The sequence below is a fragment of the Microtus oregoni genome, unplaced genomic scaffold (genome assembly GCF_018167655.1).
Source record: "Microtus oregoni isolate MIOR12 unplaced genomic scaffold, Mior012 000038F_ref0000394, whole genome shotgun sequence".
NCBI lineage: Eukaryota > Metazoa > Chordata > Mammalia > Rodentia > Cricetidae > Microtus > Microtus oregoni.
The window spans coordinates 11,029,642-11,043,841 of NW_024543097.1; the positions used below are offsets into that span (position 1 = coordinate 11,029,642).

Here is a 14,200-nt window from a genome sequence, read left to right on the forward strand (position 1 = left end):
CCGCAGGCACCTGCACTCTCATACACAGACATACACTATAAAAATGTCCTTGCTCTAGTAAAAGCAATGAGTAATACAGTTAGAATAATTGCTGGCTCCCATGTGGTCTAAGAGAACGGTCATTCCTTGGCAGAGCATGCACATAAGATGAGTCTGGAACACTGTTTCTCTTCAGAGTTAGTTATTAAAGACTAGTGCAAGGTCTTGTTAAAAGACCTCAAGAGACTATTTGAAGTAGTTCCCACTGGCCAACAGTGACATAATGTCTTGTTTAATAAGATTAATTGCAAAGTTTGAGAACTCATATATTTAAATCCATGGGTTTATAAGGATAATTTTAAACATTAATGTGTATTAATCAGAGATTGCTAAAGAACCAGTTTATTTTTTTTTAATTAACCAAGTAAACAGAAAAAATCATTATCTTGCCTAATCTATAGGCATCCTAAAACTAGGAAACTTCTCTTCTTTGTATTAAGAAGTATCTTTAGTCTCTGGAGAGATGGCTCAGAGGTTAAGAGCATTGACTGTTCTTCCAGAGGTCCTAAGTTCAATTCCCAGCAACCACATGGTGTCTCAAAACCATCTGTAATGAGATCTGGCGCCCTCTTCTGGCATGCAGGCATACATAATAATAAATCTTTACTACATAATAGTAAATCTTTAAAAAAAGAAAAGAAATATCTTTAGAAAATGAACCCAGGTTAAATACATGAGTTGTTAATATAGCTAACCATTGAACATCAGCAATTACTACCATTAAATAAAAAGCAAGAATAAAAATGCCTCATGTTTCTGATAAAAGAACTCTGTCAAAGGGAACAGATTTTCCTGTCTTTGGTTCTCAGGACCGAGCTGCACTCTAAGAGGAATGTGTTGAACTGCAGCAGGAGTGTACAGTCGGCAAGACCAAGGTTGTAGAGACCTAAGCAGCTTTTGTTCTACGCAGACTCACTTGTGTGGAAAAGAAAAGGGAGAACCTGTACCCACCCCTGAAATAGCTTGAAATGCACATTGAACTTCAGAGAAAATAAGCAACATTAAAAATTTACACATGGCATACATGGGTGATTTGCTCTCCAGGAGAAGTTTACATAAAACTCAGTCAAATAGCACTTGTAAGATTCAGGATGCTGATAAACTAATTTTTTAGACATTTACTTATTCATTATATGTAGAGGGGAAACAGGGCATGTGTGCCATGCCATGAATGTGGAGGTCAGAAGACACTTTCAGAAGTAGGTTCTTTTCCACCATGTGGGTTCCAGGGATTACACTCCAGTTGTAACACTGGTTAGTAAGCCCTTCTTATGGATGAGGTGTGTGTGTGTGTGTGTGTGTGTGTGTGTGTACGTGTATGCATGCATATGTGTATATAACATAATACTAATTCTTAAGATGAGGGGTGTTATATAGTTATATACTACATAATAGGTATTACATAATTTTTGCAAAAGGAATAAGCAGTTGCAACAGTTTTCCAGTACTTCACAGACTAGTTAATTATAGGAGGAAAGTGGAGGTGAAAAAGAGGAAATATAACAGTAATATTTACAATATTACTAATATTATATTATTGCTATTATAATATTGTTATAAAAAATAAAGAGGAAATATAACATTAGTAAAATGATGGTATCTATCAGTATTTGAAAGAAGTAATATTAAAGGAGCTAAACTATAGGTAAAATTTATAAAAGTGGCAACTTTTATCTCTTTGCTGTGTAGTAGGAAATGTAAATTTAATATGTAAAGTACTTAGATACTGCTCAGTAAGCAGAGACTGACCCTGGGAGAGTATATCAAGATTCTCTCTCACATGAGTTCAAGGACTGTGTATGTAGGTGACTTAGTCCACTGTACTAGCTGGGACTGTGAAACCCGCTAGCAGACAGGCTTTTTTCCAGATCTTCAACTGCTTTTTAGGAAAAAGTTACCTTACCTTCTTCCTGCACCATGAACTGCCACTTGGATTACTTTATGTCAGGGTGCCATGCACTGATAAAAAAAAAAAAGTTAACAACCCTTCAGGGTTGCCTGGAGGTATAAGAGAGCAGTCAGCTTAAGTGAGCACAATTTAACCCCACTAAATAAAGGAACTAGAGGAAAATCTAAGTTCAGCATCAAAAATGGTCAGTTAGAAAAATTCTGATGCTCTACAGATAGTCTTAGAAATGGCATGTGCTTCTAGCATGCAAGAGGACAGGAAACTTACTAGTTCCAGGTCCAGCCTGGACCACAGGGCAAGACAGGTCTAGAAATCAAAGTTTGGGGTCAGGACTGTGGCTTAGTTGGTAAATTGTTACCTATTCCTAGCATGTATGAGGCTTTAAGTTCAGTCTCCAGTAAAATACAGACACCTCAACAAATGCAATATTTGTAGAAGAAGCTAACAAGACGTGGTAATTCAGTAAGTAAGTGAATGAAACCATTTAATTGTTATTTTAGAAAATAAAGTAAAGCAAATAAATAAATGAATAAAAATAATTAAATGAATGAATAAATAAATAAAAGTAAAGTAATAGATCCAGTGAACCTAAAGAACTTGAAAACTAAATTTATATAAATTTAAAATACCTGGACAAGTATAACTTAACCTGTGAGACAAACAAGAAACAGAGAACTGCAAGTGTTTAAAAACCTAGCAGCTGAGCATGGTAGTGCATGCTTTTAATTCTAGCACTTGAGGCAGAGGCAGGAGGGCAGATCTCCATGATGAGTTCAAGGCCAGCCAGGGCTACATGGTGAGACCCTGACTCAAGAAAGGGGGAAGAAAGAAGACTCAAAAACCATAGTGGTTCATACTTTCCTCGCCTTGGAAGAATAAATCAAATAAAGTGGTTACCTAACAAAAGAATGGAATTTAAAAGGCAGGGAAGTAGCCAGGCAGTGGTGGCACATGCCTTGTATCCCAGCATTCAGGGAAGCAGAGGCAGGTGGATCTCTGTGAGTTCAAGGCCAGCTTGGCCTACGTAGTTCTAGAACAGCGAAACCCTGTCTCAACCCTTCCCCCCCAAAATGGCAGGAAGTAAGTGAATTATTGCTTTGCTTCTGAATGTCTGTCAACTGTTTAACATAGTACAAGAGACCTTAATTTAGAAATGAATTCTAAAGTATTTGTGGATGAGGTGATAGGGGCAAGGTATGTCTTAAGTGCTATAGATATATAGTGAATGCAGGTGTGAGATATGTAGAAACTAATTGTTAGGAAGCAGAATAGCTCTAGGTTATACTTTTGTGTCATTTGAATTTTACTACACAAAGATTTTTTTAAATTTTTAAATTTTATTCATTACTTATGAGAGAGAGCATGAATATGAAAATGTGTGTGTGTTCATGTCTTATGGAGGTCATAGGACAACTTGCTAGAGTTCTCTCCTTCAGCCATGTGGGTCCAGGGATTTACTCAAGCCATCAGGTTTGGTGGCATGTGCCATTAGTGTTAGTAGCTGAGTCATCTTATTGGCCCAACTTCACAAAAATATTCTTAAAATATTTAAACCTTTTTTTTTGGTTAGGCACACTCCTGGGAATACTAAAAGTGCTATTGCCAGGGTTTCTGTCCTGCCCAGTTCCTGCAATCATTAAGTCCCAAAGAAATCACACAGAGGTCTACATTAATTATAAACTGATTGGCCCATTAGCTCAGGCTTCTTATTAACTCTTATATAGCCCATTATTCTTGTCTGTGTTAGCGATGTGGCTCAGTACCTTATTCAGCAGGGCAGTCACATCTTGCTTCTTCTGTGATCAGGTCAGGACTACAGAGGAATGGGCTTCCTTCTTCCCAGAATTCTCCTGTTCTCATTGATCCACCTCTACTTCCTGTCTGGTTGTCCCGCCTATACTTCCTGCCTGGCTACTTACCAATCAGAATTTATTTAAAATTTAATTGACAGAATACAGACCATTCTTCCACACCAGAGTGCCTATTACAATACTCTTTTTAAATATTTATTTATTTATTTATTATGTATACAATACTCTATCTGTGTGTATGCTGCAGGCCAGAAGAGGGCACCAGATCCCATTACAGATGGTTGTGAGCCACCATGTGGTTGCTGGGAATTGAACTCAGAACCTTTGGAAGAGCAGCCAGTGCTCTTAATCTCTGAGCCATCTCTCCAGCCCCTACAATACTCTTTTTAATGGCAAAAAAAAAATTATTAGATTTTTTTGGAAATAATACCAATCCAGATTCCCACTTCCTCTTCTCCCAGTCCCTCCACACACCCTTCTACCCCAACCCCTCAAATCTAAGAGAGGGCAAGGCACCTTGCTCTGTGGAAAGTCCAAGCCCCTCCCCACTACATCTAGGCTGAGCAAGGTATACATCCAAAGAGAATAGGATCCCAAATAGCCAGTACATGCAGCAGAGACAAATCCCAGTGCCACTGGCAAAAATTTTTAAAATATGCAAGCATCACTAGGAGATTGATTAAAAACTCAAATATGTTGATGGTGTGCTTTGAGTTGCAGCTGCTTGGAAAGATTTTCATCTGTATTGGGTTGGAAAAGTTAAGATGAATAATCATATCTTGTAGCTAATTTTTATAATGTGACCAACCAACATTATTTGGTGTTTTGTTTGGTTTGGTTTAGTTGGTTTGATTTTGCAGTGCTGGGTATTAAACCTAGACCTTCACACATGTTAGGGAAGTACTTCATTCCTGAACTACATCCCTAGTCATGAGTATTGCTTTTAAACCTGTGTGTATGCTTATCTATGTACATAAAACATTTCTGTGTGAAATATTACAAGGAGTCAGAATCTGGAAAGGTATTACAATAGAGTGCTCATGAAGCTATACTGAAGTATAGAGCTAGAAGCTGCAGAAGTAGCCCTGGATTATTTTTTTAAAAATTATATATATGGGTGTTTTGTCTGCATGCGTGTTTGTGTATTGCATGTATGAATACTACTTGTGCACTTGGTGCCCAAAGAAGCCAGAGGTAGCGTTGGATCCCCTTGGGCTGGAGTTCCAGACTGGAGTTACAGGTTGTGAGCCTCGATTTGGGTGCTGGGAATTAAGCACAAGTCCTCTGGAAAAGTAGCCAGTGCTCTAATGAACGAGCCACCCCTCCAGACCCTTATTAATTTTTAGTAGTCTGTTGTTTTCACACCTGAACTTCAAGTATAATATAGACTAACTACTTTCCATGGAACCTGTTTTAAGTAAAATTACAAATGGATCTTCACTGCTAGATCCTTTAGAAGTAGTTTAGGTATTTTCTGTTCAAACTGGAAGTTGAAAATGCTTGTTTACTTTTCTAATGTCTTGATGTCTGGGGCATAATTCCCTTTGACTTTCTACCACCATCTTAGACTGCTTTATTCCAAGTTTGTTTATAGACATTTATGTTCTTTTCCTTGATTTATGTATGGTCTTCTCAAATATTTCACTTATGGACCCTTTTCTCTTAACAGTCTACCAGATGAGTTCAGCACACGTCATAATTTTAAACTGCCACTTACATACTAAGAACCTCCAAACACATCTTTCAATCCCAGACTTTTCTCTAAAACTTCAAAAACTTAGTTTAGTTGCGGCTGGATATTGCCACTTCTATTCCCTCAGTGAAACCTCAGAAATCAACACACACAAATGAAACTTACTTGCCTCGTTTGTACCACTATGGTTTTTCCTTTCTTAACGACGACATCACTCAGCTGTACTTGGAAGCCACCCTAACTACAGTTTCTTCCTTTTCCTTCCATTTAAGTTTATCTTACCACTATTTCTGAACACCTTCTATGTGTTAGGCATTGTTTAAGCACTGGTTAAGAAAAGAGGTAATAATATAATAGTTCCAATATTTCCAGTCATTTTTTACATTCAAACCATTTGCAAATCTCTACCTAAAAGCTGGAGGTCTTTTATACATCCTTCCTGCTGTATGGAATCAGGATTTATCAGTTAAAATTTATTATTTTTCATGAAAAAGTAGAAAAAAAATTTTTTAGGTAGAACGTTTTATATTCAATGTTTTAGTATTGCTATGAACTCTAATTTTGATTCTTCAAGAAGCTACAGCTTTATAAAGCAGCTTGTGTTAAAAAATCTTATGTAGAACAAAGTGCTGTGAAAAATTTTTCAGATAAAAGCATTTTGTTTGAACTTACATGTTTTAATTAGAGTAGGACAAATCTTCTAAAACCTTTTGTATTTTTCACTAGTACTATTTCCTGTGTTCATCAGCTATGTATTGATTTTTCAGAATATTTATTTTCCACATGGTGAATGTGCCTGAATTATTGCTTGATCAAAGTGCCTCAAGGAATGATGCAAAAATTGTCAGTAAGTATCGTAACAAAGATTTTGGAGTTGCTGAAGACTGATGAAAATAACCCAAATTTTATTCTTTAATTTACATGAGGTCCTTATTAAACTTAACATTATCAATCTTCAACCAATCAAAATCCAGAAAGCATTATTTAATGAAGAATTAGTTTAACTGCCCATAGATGTTTGTGTGTGAAAGTCCCACAGCATCATTATCCCTCAGAGGTGCTGTCCATGTGACAGATACACTGGAAAAAATTAGAAGATAACCGAGCCTGGCAATTTCACACCTTAAATAAACTTGGAGTAACAGTGTCATATATGTAGCATTTCAGATGCATTTTATTCCCCAAAATATTGTGTTTTGTATCAGTTCTGCTCAAAGTAGCTGTCCAATAAACACTGCTGTTGATACCATACCAGCTCCACCAATCCCCAAGATAAGGGACCTGTGCCAGAATGTCTTTGAATGTACTGCTTTTTTTTTGTCACTAGAGAAAATGCTGTGAAGAAATGTCAGCTGATAAAAACAGTATCTATTTAGTGGTATAATTGTGTAATTAATTTATTTCCATTTTGGTGCAGTATCCTATTTTCTAATGAACAGTATCATCAGTAGACTGGCTCAGGGAATGAATTACTGCAGTTTGAGTAGCAGTTTTATAGCATGCCCAGATATGTATGATACTACTGCAGGAGTACATGTCCTGATTATTTGGATACAGGGGTGTGATATAAATTTGCTTAATTTTTTAGTTGTTTGTCCCCTTATCCTGAATGTACCTTTTCTGTTTGTTTTGTTTTGTTTTTTCTAGATAGGGTCTTCTTGCTGGCTTTGAATTTGCAATGTAGACCAGGCTGGCCCTGAACTCATAGAAATCTACCTGCCTCTGCCTCCCAATACTGGGATTAAAGGTGTGTGCCACCACTCCTGGCCTGTTTCCTAGTCTTACTCAATGTTAGCTTAAGTGCAAAAATCATTTCTCCCTGTTCAAAATCCTACCTAATAGTAGTACTTACTACATATAATTTTCTTGTTGTCATGCTAAGAATTCGGTCATACCCAGCCAGACCTTGCTCATGAATTATAATTTTAGTAATGGGGAAATGTGAAATGTGTCACATAGTGCCCGCCCCCCATTCTCTCCAAGACTCACTAGTTATCTAAGTAGAGATTTTGTTAAATGAGCCTTTTCATTTAAGGAGTTCCCAGTGAACACATTTTGAAATGCCTGTCATTGTTAAAAGAGCTGTTAAAAGACATTGTTAAAAGACACTTTTCCATGTCTTCCTCTGCTGGTAATCTGGCCTTTTTACAGTAGCTACTGTAGAGATCTATCATCTGTCTATTTCAGCTTACCCAGAGACATGCTCTGTCCTCGTGAATGCTTTTAGAGTCTTCTGCAAGATGATGAGCCCTTTGAATGGAGACCAATGCATTGTTTCCCCTAGTGTTTACTGGGTGCATTGGTGTCATGAACTACACAAAATGTCCTGTATTTTGAATCATTTCTCAGTATTAAAATAGTACATTTTAATATTCTGCCAAAAATATTGCCATAATTTATGAGACTATTTTCCTTAGTTTTTTCATTTTAGTGGCTATGAAAAAATTGGTGTATACCTGTGGGTTAATAGCAGTTAATCAAGAGTTCAAAATAAGCCGATATTTGTCAGAATTTACCAGAATTTTATATGAAATGGGTTATGTGACATTAACATCTTAACACAGTAGAAGCATGATCATAGGAAATCTCAAAGCAGAGTTAGGAATATAAGAGCCGTAGAAAGTTCTTGATGGGATTTTCAGAGTGTCCAGATATTAAGTAGATCAACATATTTGATCATTAGCATTCAAACTTGATACACATCATATTTTTTAGAATAAAGGCATTTGGGATCTGGAGAATGACTCAGCAATTAAGAGTTCTGGCTGTCTTCCAGAGGACCTAAACTTGTTTCCTAGCACCCAAATGGAGGCTCAAAACCCTCTCTAGCTCCAATTCCAGGTTATCCAGTGTCACTTTCTGGCCTCCTTGGGCACGCCCAGGTGCACACACGTGCTTCACAGATATATATATAGGCAATGTCACAGCAGACACATAAAATAACATTTAAAAATTTAAAGAAAAGCATTTTCTTACTGCTATACTAGAGTAAAAGATTTTCTAACATGTGAAGTTTAAATGTAAATAGTATTTTTGTTCCTTTCCAAGTAGCATGTTGTAATAACTTCAGATATTGAAGACATAGAATGAGTTAGACCTCTTGTAGAAGATGAAATCCGTGAGGCAGTGGTGGTGCACGGCTTTAATCTCAGAACTTGGAAGGCAGAGGCAGGTGGATCTCTGTGAGTTTGAGGCCAGCCTTTTTGGATTTTCAAGACAGGATTTCTCTGTGTAGCCCTTGCTGTCCTGGACCTTACTCTGTAGACCAGGCTGGTACCTCCTGAGTGCTGGAATTAAAGGAGTGCACCACCACTGCCCAGTGGTGAAATAATTGTTAATGGAAACTACGAAGTTTTTTTGTTTGGTTTTGGTTTTTCGAGACAGGGTTTCTCTGTAACTCTGGAGCCTGTCCTCGAACTAGCTCTTGTAGACCAGCCTGGCCTTGAACTCACAGAGATTTACCTGCCTCTGTCTCCCAAATGCTGAGATTAAAGACATGCACCACCACTGCCCATCAGTGGAATGGAAATATATACAAAGTTTTAAGACAACAAAGAGGGGTGAATGCCTAAATTACCTAATGTTCCAAAAATTTTATTCTTTAGTACTAGATGAATAACATGTTAGTAGTTACCAATTACATAATGAAACCCCATTTCAAAAAAAGAAAAAAACGGCATGTTTTCGGGCTTGTGAAACGGTTCAGCAGTAAAGACTGTGACAGCCTGAGTTCAGTCTCTAAAGCCCACAAGGTTTCGGAAGGAGCGAGCTAATTCTCTCAAGTTGTCCTCAGACCTCCAGAAGCATGCTACAGCGTGTTCATGTGTGCCCCTCCAGAAACATGCTACAGCGTGTTTACATGTGCCCCTCCAGAAGCATGCTGCAGCCTGTACATCTGTGCCCCTCCAGAAGCATGCTACAGCGTGTTTACATGTGCCCCTCCAGAAGCATGCTACAGCCTGTACATCTGTGCCCCTCCAGAAGCATGCTACAGCCTGTACATCTGTGCCCCTCCAGAAGCATGCTACAGCGTGTTTACGTGTGCCCCTCCAGAAGCATGCTGCAGCCTGTACATCTGTGCCCCTCCAGAAGCATGCTACAGCGTGTTTACGTGTGCCCCTCCAGAAGCATGCTACAGCGTGTTTACGTGTGCCCCTCCAGAAGCATGCTGCAGCGCTTTCATGTGTGCCCCTCCAGAAGCATGCTGCAGCGTGTTTACTTGTGCCCCTCCAGAAGCATGCTGCAGCGTGTTTACGTGTGCCCCTCCAGAAGCATGCTGCAGCGCTTTCATGTGTGCCCCTCCAAAAAAGTGTTGCAACGTGTTTATGTGTGCCCTTCCAGTAATTTAGTTGCTTATTCCAAAAGAGAAACTTAAAAAACATGTTTTATATCTTTAATTTGCTTATACATAAATGAGAAATTCCAGTTAGTATAGTGTAAGTCCTTTAAGTGAGTCTGTCACATAATTGTAGTGGTGAACTATTACTGAATATTTAAAATTAAAACTCTAAATAAGCACACCTTTGAGCAGAACCCTTAAAAAGGCCATTAACTTAAAAATATTGATTATATCTACATGCATTTAAATAAGCTCAGGTTAATCAATTTCATCTCATACAAAGAAAATGGCTTTCTAGTCATGGTAAAAGGACCTCCATGTAATGTATGTATTCATAATGGAATATCTGACCCTGGGTGATTTTTGTCAGTTTCCTTTAGTGACATCAAAATTTTTGTAGTGATACTTGTTTTACTTTCAGTTAAAAAAAACAACCCACCATTTTTACAGAATCAGTTTCTATGTTACATTTTTGACAGAAAGGAGTTGGGTGATGACTAATTCAGAAATATGCAGAGTGCTACAGTCCTTGGTTGTATTTACGATAGGAACAGATGCTGTACTTGATCTTCACCATAAACCCAGGAAGCAGTTTATTCCTAATGTAGATTTTGCTTTTAAGCATAGTTTTCTCAGCTGTTGATCATGTCTTTTTCCTTCTGTTTCATCCTGAAACCCACAATGGTAATTTCCTTAGCAGAACCTGTTACTGCAGGAAGAAAGCAAGTTACATCTGATAAGCATATTTCTAAATACACATGACTTATTTTCTCATAATAGTAATCAAACACTTAATATTCATTTTGGAGAATTGAAGTTTAGAAATTTAAAATTTAAAAGGAACTACATGAAGCGATGTTGTTGGGTTTCTGGGGTGATTGTGTAGAATACACGAAGCTTGAGTTGAATTCTTAGCACTGTATAAAGCAGTTGTGGTGTATACCTGTAGTCCCAGCATTCAAGAGGAGGATACAGAAGGAAAAATAGGAGGCTAGCCTGGAATACACAGCATTATTAGGGAGAGACAGAGAGAGAAACGGAGAGACCTACTTTCTGTTTCTAAGCTATAGTTCTCAGGGGATGTAAAAGATACCAAGATTTGTTTTCTAAAATGTAGCTTATGTTTTTCTATTGCTTGATTCCTTGTCAAGGTAGCATAAACAAACATAAACATATATGACTCTTCATATATGATTTTAGTTAGTACAGAACAAAGGAACCACTTAAAATAGACATAGAACAGGTCTTCTTCTGTTGTGAGACACTGTTTCCTAGGAGGTGCCAGAGAGTCTCAAACTCAGCCAGATTGCAGGGAGTAGTCTCAGCTAGAAGACACAAATTAGAGATATTCCCAGGTTCTGCTAAGAGCTCTCTCACTTAGGGGAAAATGTTTATTCAGCAAATGGTTTTTTCCTTTATCATTGTGAAAAGAAATCCAGAGATTTGAGGAAAATCATCTGGGTATATAGCATGATTAATAAAAACCCAGAGACAGATATTGGTGTTCAACCTGAAGACCAAAAAAGCAAAGGAGCCAGCTACTGGCCAGACTGGGGTAGAGGTCAGGGCCAGTGCTAGGATTATAGATGTGCTTATAACTCATTTATTTATTTATTCATTCGTTCATTCATTCATTCATTCATTCTCTCATCCCTATCCTTCCTTCCCTTCCTCTTTTCCCGTCTTTATTTTCTGACTGATTTTTTTTAGAGAAGTCTTGCCTTGTAGCCCAGGCTAACCTTTAACTTGTCAAGAATCAACAACAACAATAATAATTATTATTATATTTAATTATGTAATTAATTATGTATTGTTATAATTAATTATATATAATTATTATTAATAATAAGCAATAATCCTCTGCCTTAATTCCCTGAGTGCTAAAATTGAATGTGTAGACAACCACAACTTGTTTGGGATTATTCATGGGAAAAAAAGATAGTTAAAACATACAGAACTAGTCAAGCATGTTATAATCTTAAGGATAGAACAAGAAAACATAAAGATTAAGATTAAAATTTTCATGAAAATTTCTAGAATGATAGCAATGATTTGGCATGTATCAGAGCAAAATATTGGAGTTTTTGTGAAAAATGTTATCAAGAACTTGTATTTTAGAGCTAGAGAGATGGCTCAGTGGTTAAGACTGTGCACTGCTCTTCCAAAGGACCTAAGTTCAGTTTCTAGCATCCACAACAGGCAGCTCACAACTGCCTGTCGGATCCAATACCTCTGGCACCTGGAGGTACCTGCATATACCCACATGCAGACACACATATACATGTAATTTAAAGTAAATATTAATAAAGGCGTGGTATGTCAGTTGTGATGATTGGTAGTCCTAGCTCTTGGGAGGCTGAGCAGCAGAGGGTCAGACGGTTTAAGGCCAATCTGGGTTTCATAGTGAGACTGTCTCAACAAAACAAGGCGTCCTCACTAATGGACTTAAACTGAACTGTTTACTTCATCATACTGTCAGTGATGAGAAGACATCTTCTACTGATGAACAAGAGATAAAGACAAAACTGCAGGAATGTCTCAGGCTAGATGTGCAGAAAGCTGTAAGTTTATCGGCTTTCTGGAATGACAGAATAAGTCAGTAATTTAGAAGGACAGACCTGAAATTTAGAAATTTACTCGAGTTTTTCTGATTTCACTAAATGGAAATAAAACCAAATGTAATACTTTAAAATAAGTTATGAAAATTATTCAAGTTATAAATGTTCTCTTAGAGCCAGGCAGTGGTGGCGTAGGCCTTAGGAGGCAGAGACAGGCAGATCTTTTGTGAGTTTGAGGCCAGCCTGGTGTATAAGAGCTAGTTCCTGGACAGGCTCCAAAGCTACAGAGAAACCCTGTCTCGGGGGAAAAAAAAGTTCTCTTAGGCACTAACATTAGTTTGGAATTTTGTTCTCTTAATTTACCCATCTCTGTGTTCTTCATCATAAACTATTTTGCTTTTATTAAAAGGACAACAAGTATTTTAAAGTGAATGAAACACCTCAATTACTGAAGTATAGCTTAGGACATTTAAAAAGAAGATTTATTTATTTTATTTTATGTCTGTGTGCACGAGTGCGTGTATGTGCACCATGTAACACGGTGGCCAGTAAGGGTCATCTGATACCCTGGAAGTAGAGTTTTAAGCATTTGTAAACCACCCAATGTTGGGGTTGGGAACCTAAGTCAGGTCCTCTGCAAGGATCAGTAAGTGTTGTTACTGTAAGCTGTCTTCTGCAGCCCCAAGCTTAGGACTTTTTTAATATATGAGGTCATTTCCAGAAGGCTTACAAACACCATACCAAATGTAAAGATTTTTTTTTCTTGGAAGTATACCTAATGTCAATAAAATCCTAATAGATAAATATTTATCATGAGAAGACTATGAAAGGCAGGATTGCGAGGCATAGGACGAATTGGGGTGAGATGGGAGAAAGAAGCAGCTTCACAGACTTGGTGATGGAGGGCTTGACATTGGGAATAACTCAAACTTGTCTCTTCCTGCCCCTTTTGAGAGCAGCTGTATTAACCACACAGCTCTCTCAGACTATCTAGATATAAACTCTGCTTCCTTATTACCTATGCTCAGATTCCACATCTCTCCAGGAGGTGCTGGGGAAGGTGAGTTAGTCAGTACAGGAATACGCGTTCAGAAAACTAACTCACAGAATGTCACAGCCATACTTTATGTGATATGGTAGCATTACAATATTTTAATTATAATTACTATTACAAGGTCAAAATTACAATTCACCTACCCAATCACTAGTTTTTAGTAACTTGAGCTAGTCAAGGTCTGACTTTCTTACATAGTCATGATGAGTTATTCATCAATTTTATGTAATATTTAGGTATTTATACCCACATTCCTTGCTTTTTAGATGTATTATAGCTGTATCAGTTTTGGAAAATTCATAGTTAAATGATACGGATGTCAGCATGTGACTAAGTACTAATTTAGTAATGTCTACTTGATTTAATCACATATATTACAAAATGAGCAGTGACTGAACTCTGATCATGTTCAAATCTGACACATTCTGTTCTCGACTCTTGGTTGTACTGCTGCTGAGCCTACTTTAAGTAACTTAAAATCTATAGTGAAGGACTGGGCTAACAGGCTAGTGCGTAAGTACTTCCTTTGCAGTTATGAGAACATGAGTTTGATTTCCAGCACTCACTTAAAAAAAAAAAACAAACTCCAGCCTGTACAGGTAGGCACATGTATGTGTGTAATCTTTAATCTCGGTGTTGGGGAAACAGAGGATCCTGGGGAGGGGGCTGTTGGCTGACCAGTACAGTCGAGTCAGCTCCAGGTTCAATAAGAGACCTTATCTCAGGAAATAAGGTGGCCGGGCTGGAAAGAAGGCCTAGCTGTTGAGAACACTGGCTCTTTTTCCAGAGGACTCAGT

At 37.7% G+C, this 14,200-nt stretch overlaps 1 protein-coding gene across 6 annotated transcripts in view; it reads left to right on the forward strand.

The window, feature by feature from the left end:
• Window positions 1–14,200, forward strand: part of Ankrd12 (ankyrin repeat domain 12) — a 117,000-nt gene that overhangs the window by 65,591 nt on the left and 37,209 nt on the right. The window contains exon 2 of one of the 6 annotated variants that reach the window (XM_041631921.1): window positions 6,220–6,299. The exons of the other annotated variants lie outside the window; for them this stretch is intronic. Within the exon in view, the coding sequence (XP_041487855.1) occupies window positions 6,236–6,299 (64 nt within the window). The 5' untranslated portion in view covers window positions 6,220–6,235. The remainder of the gene's footprint in view (window positions 1–6,219; window positions 6,300–14,200) is intronic. 6 annotated transcript variants of the gene reach the window in all.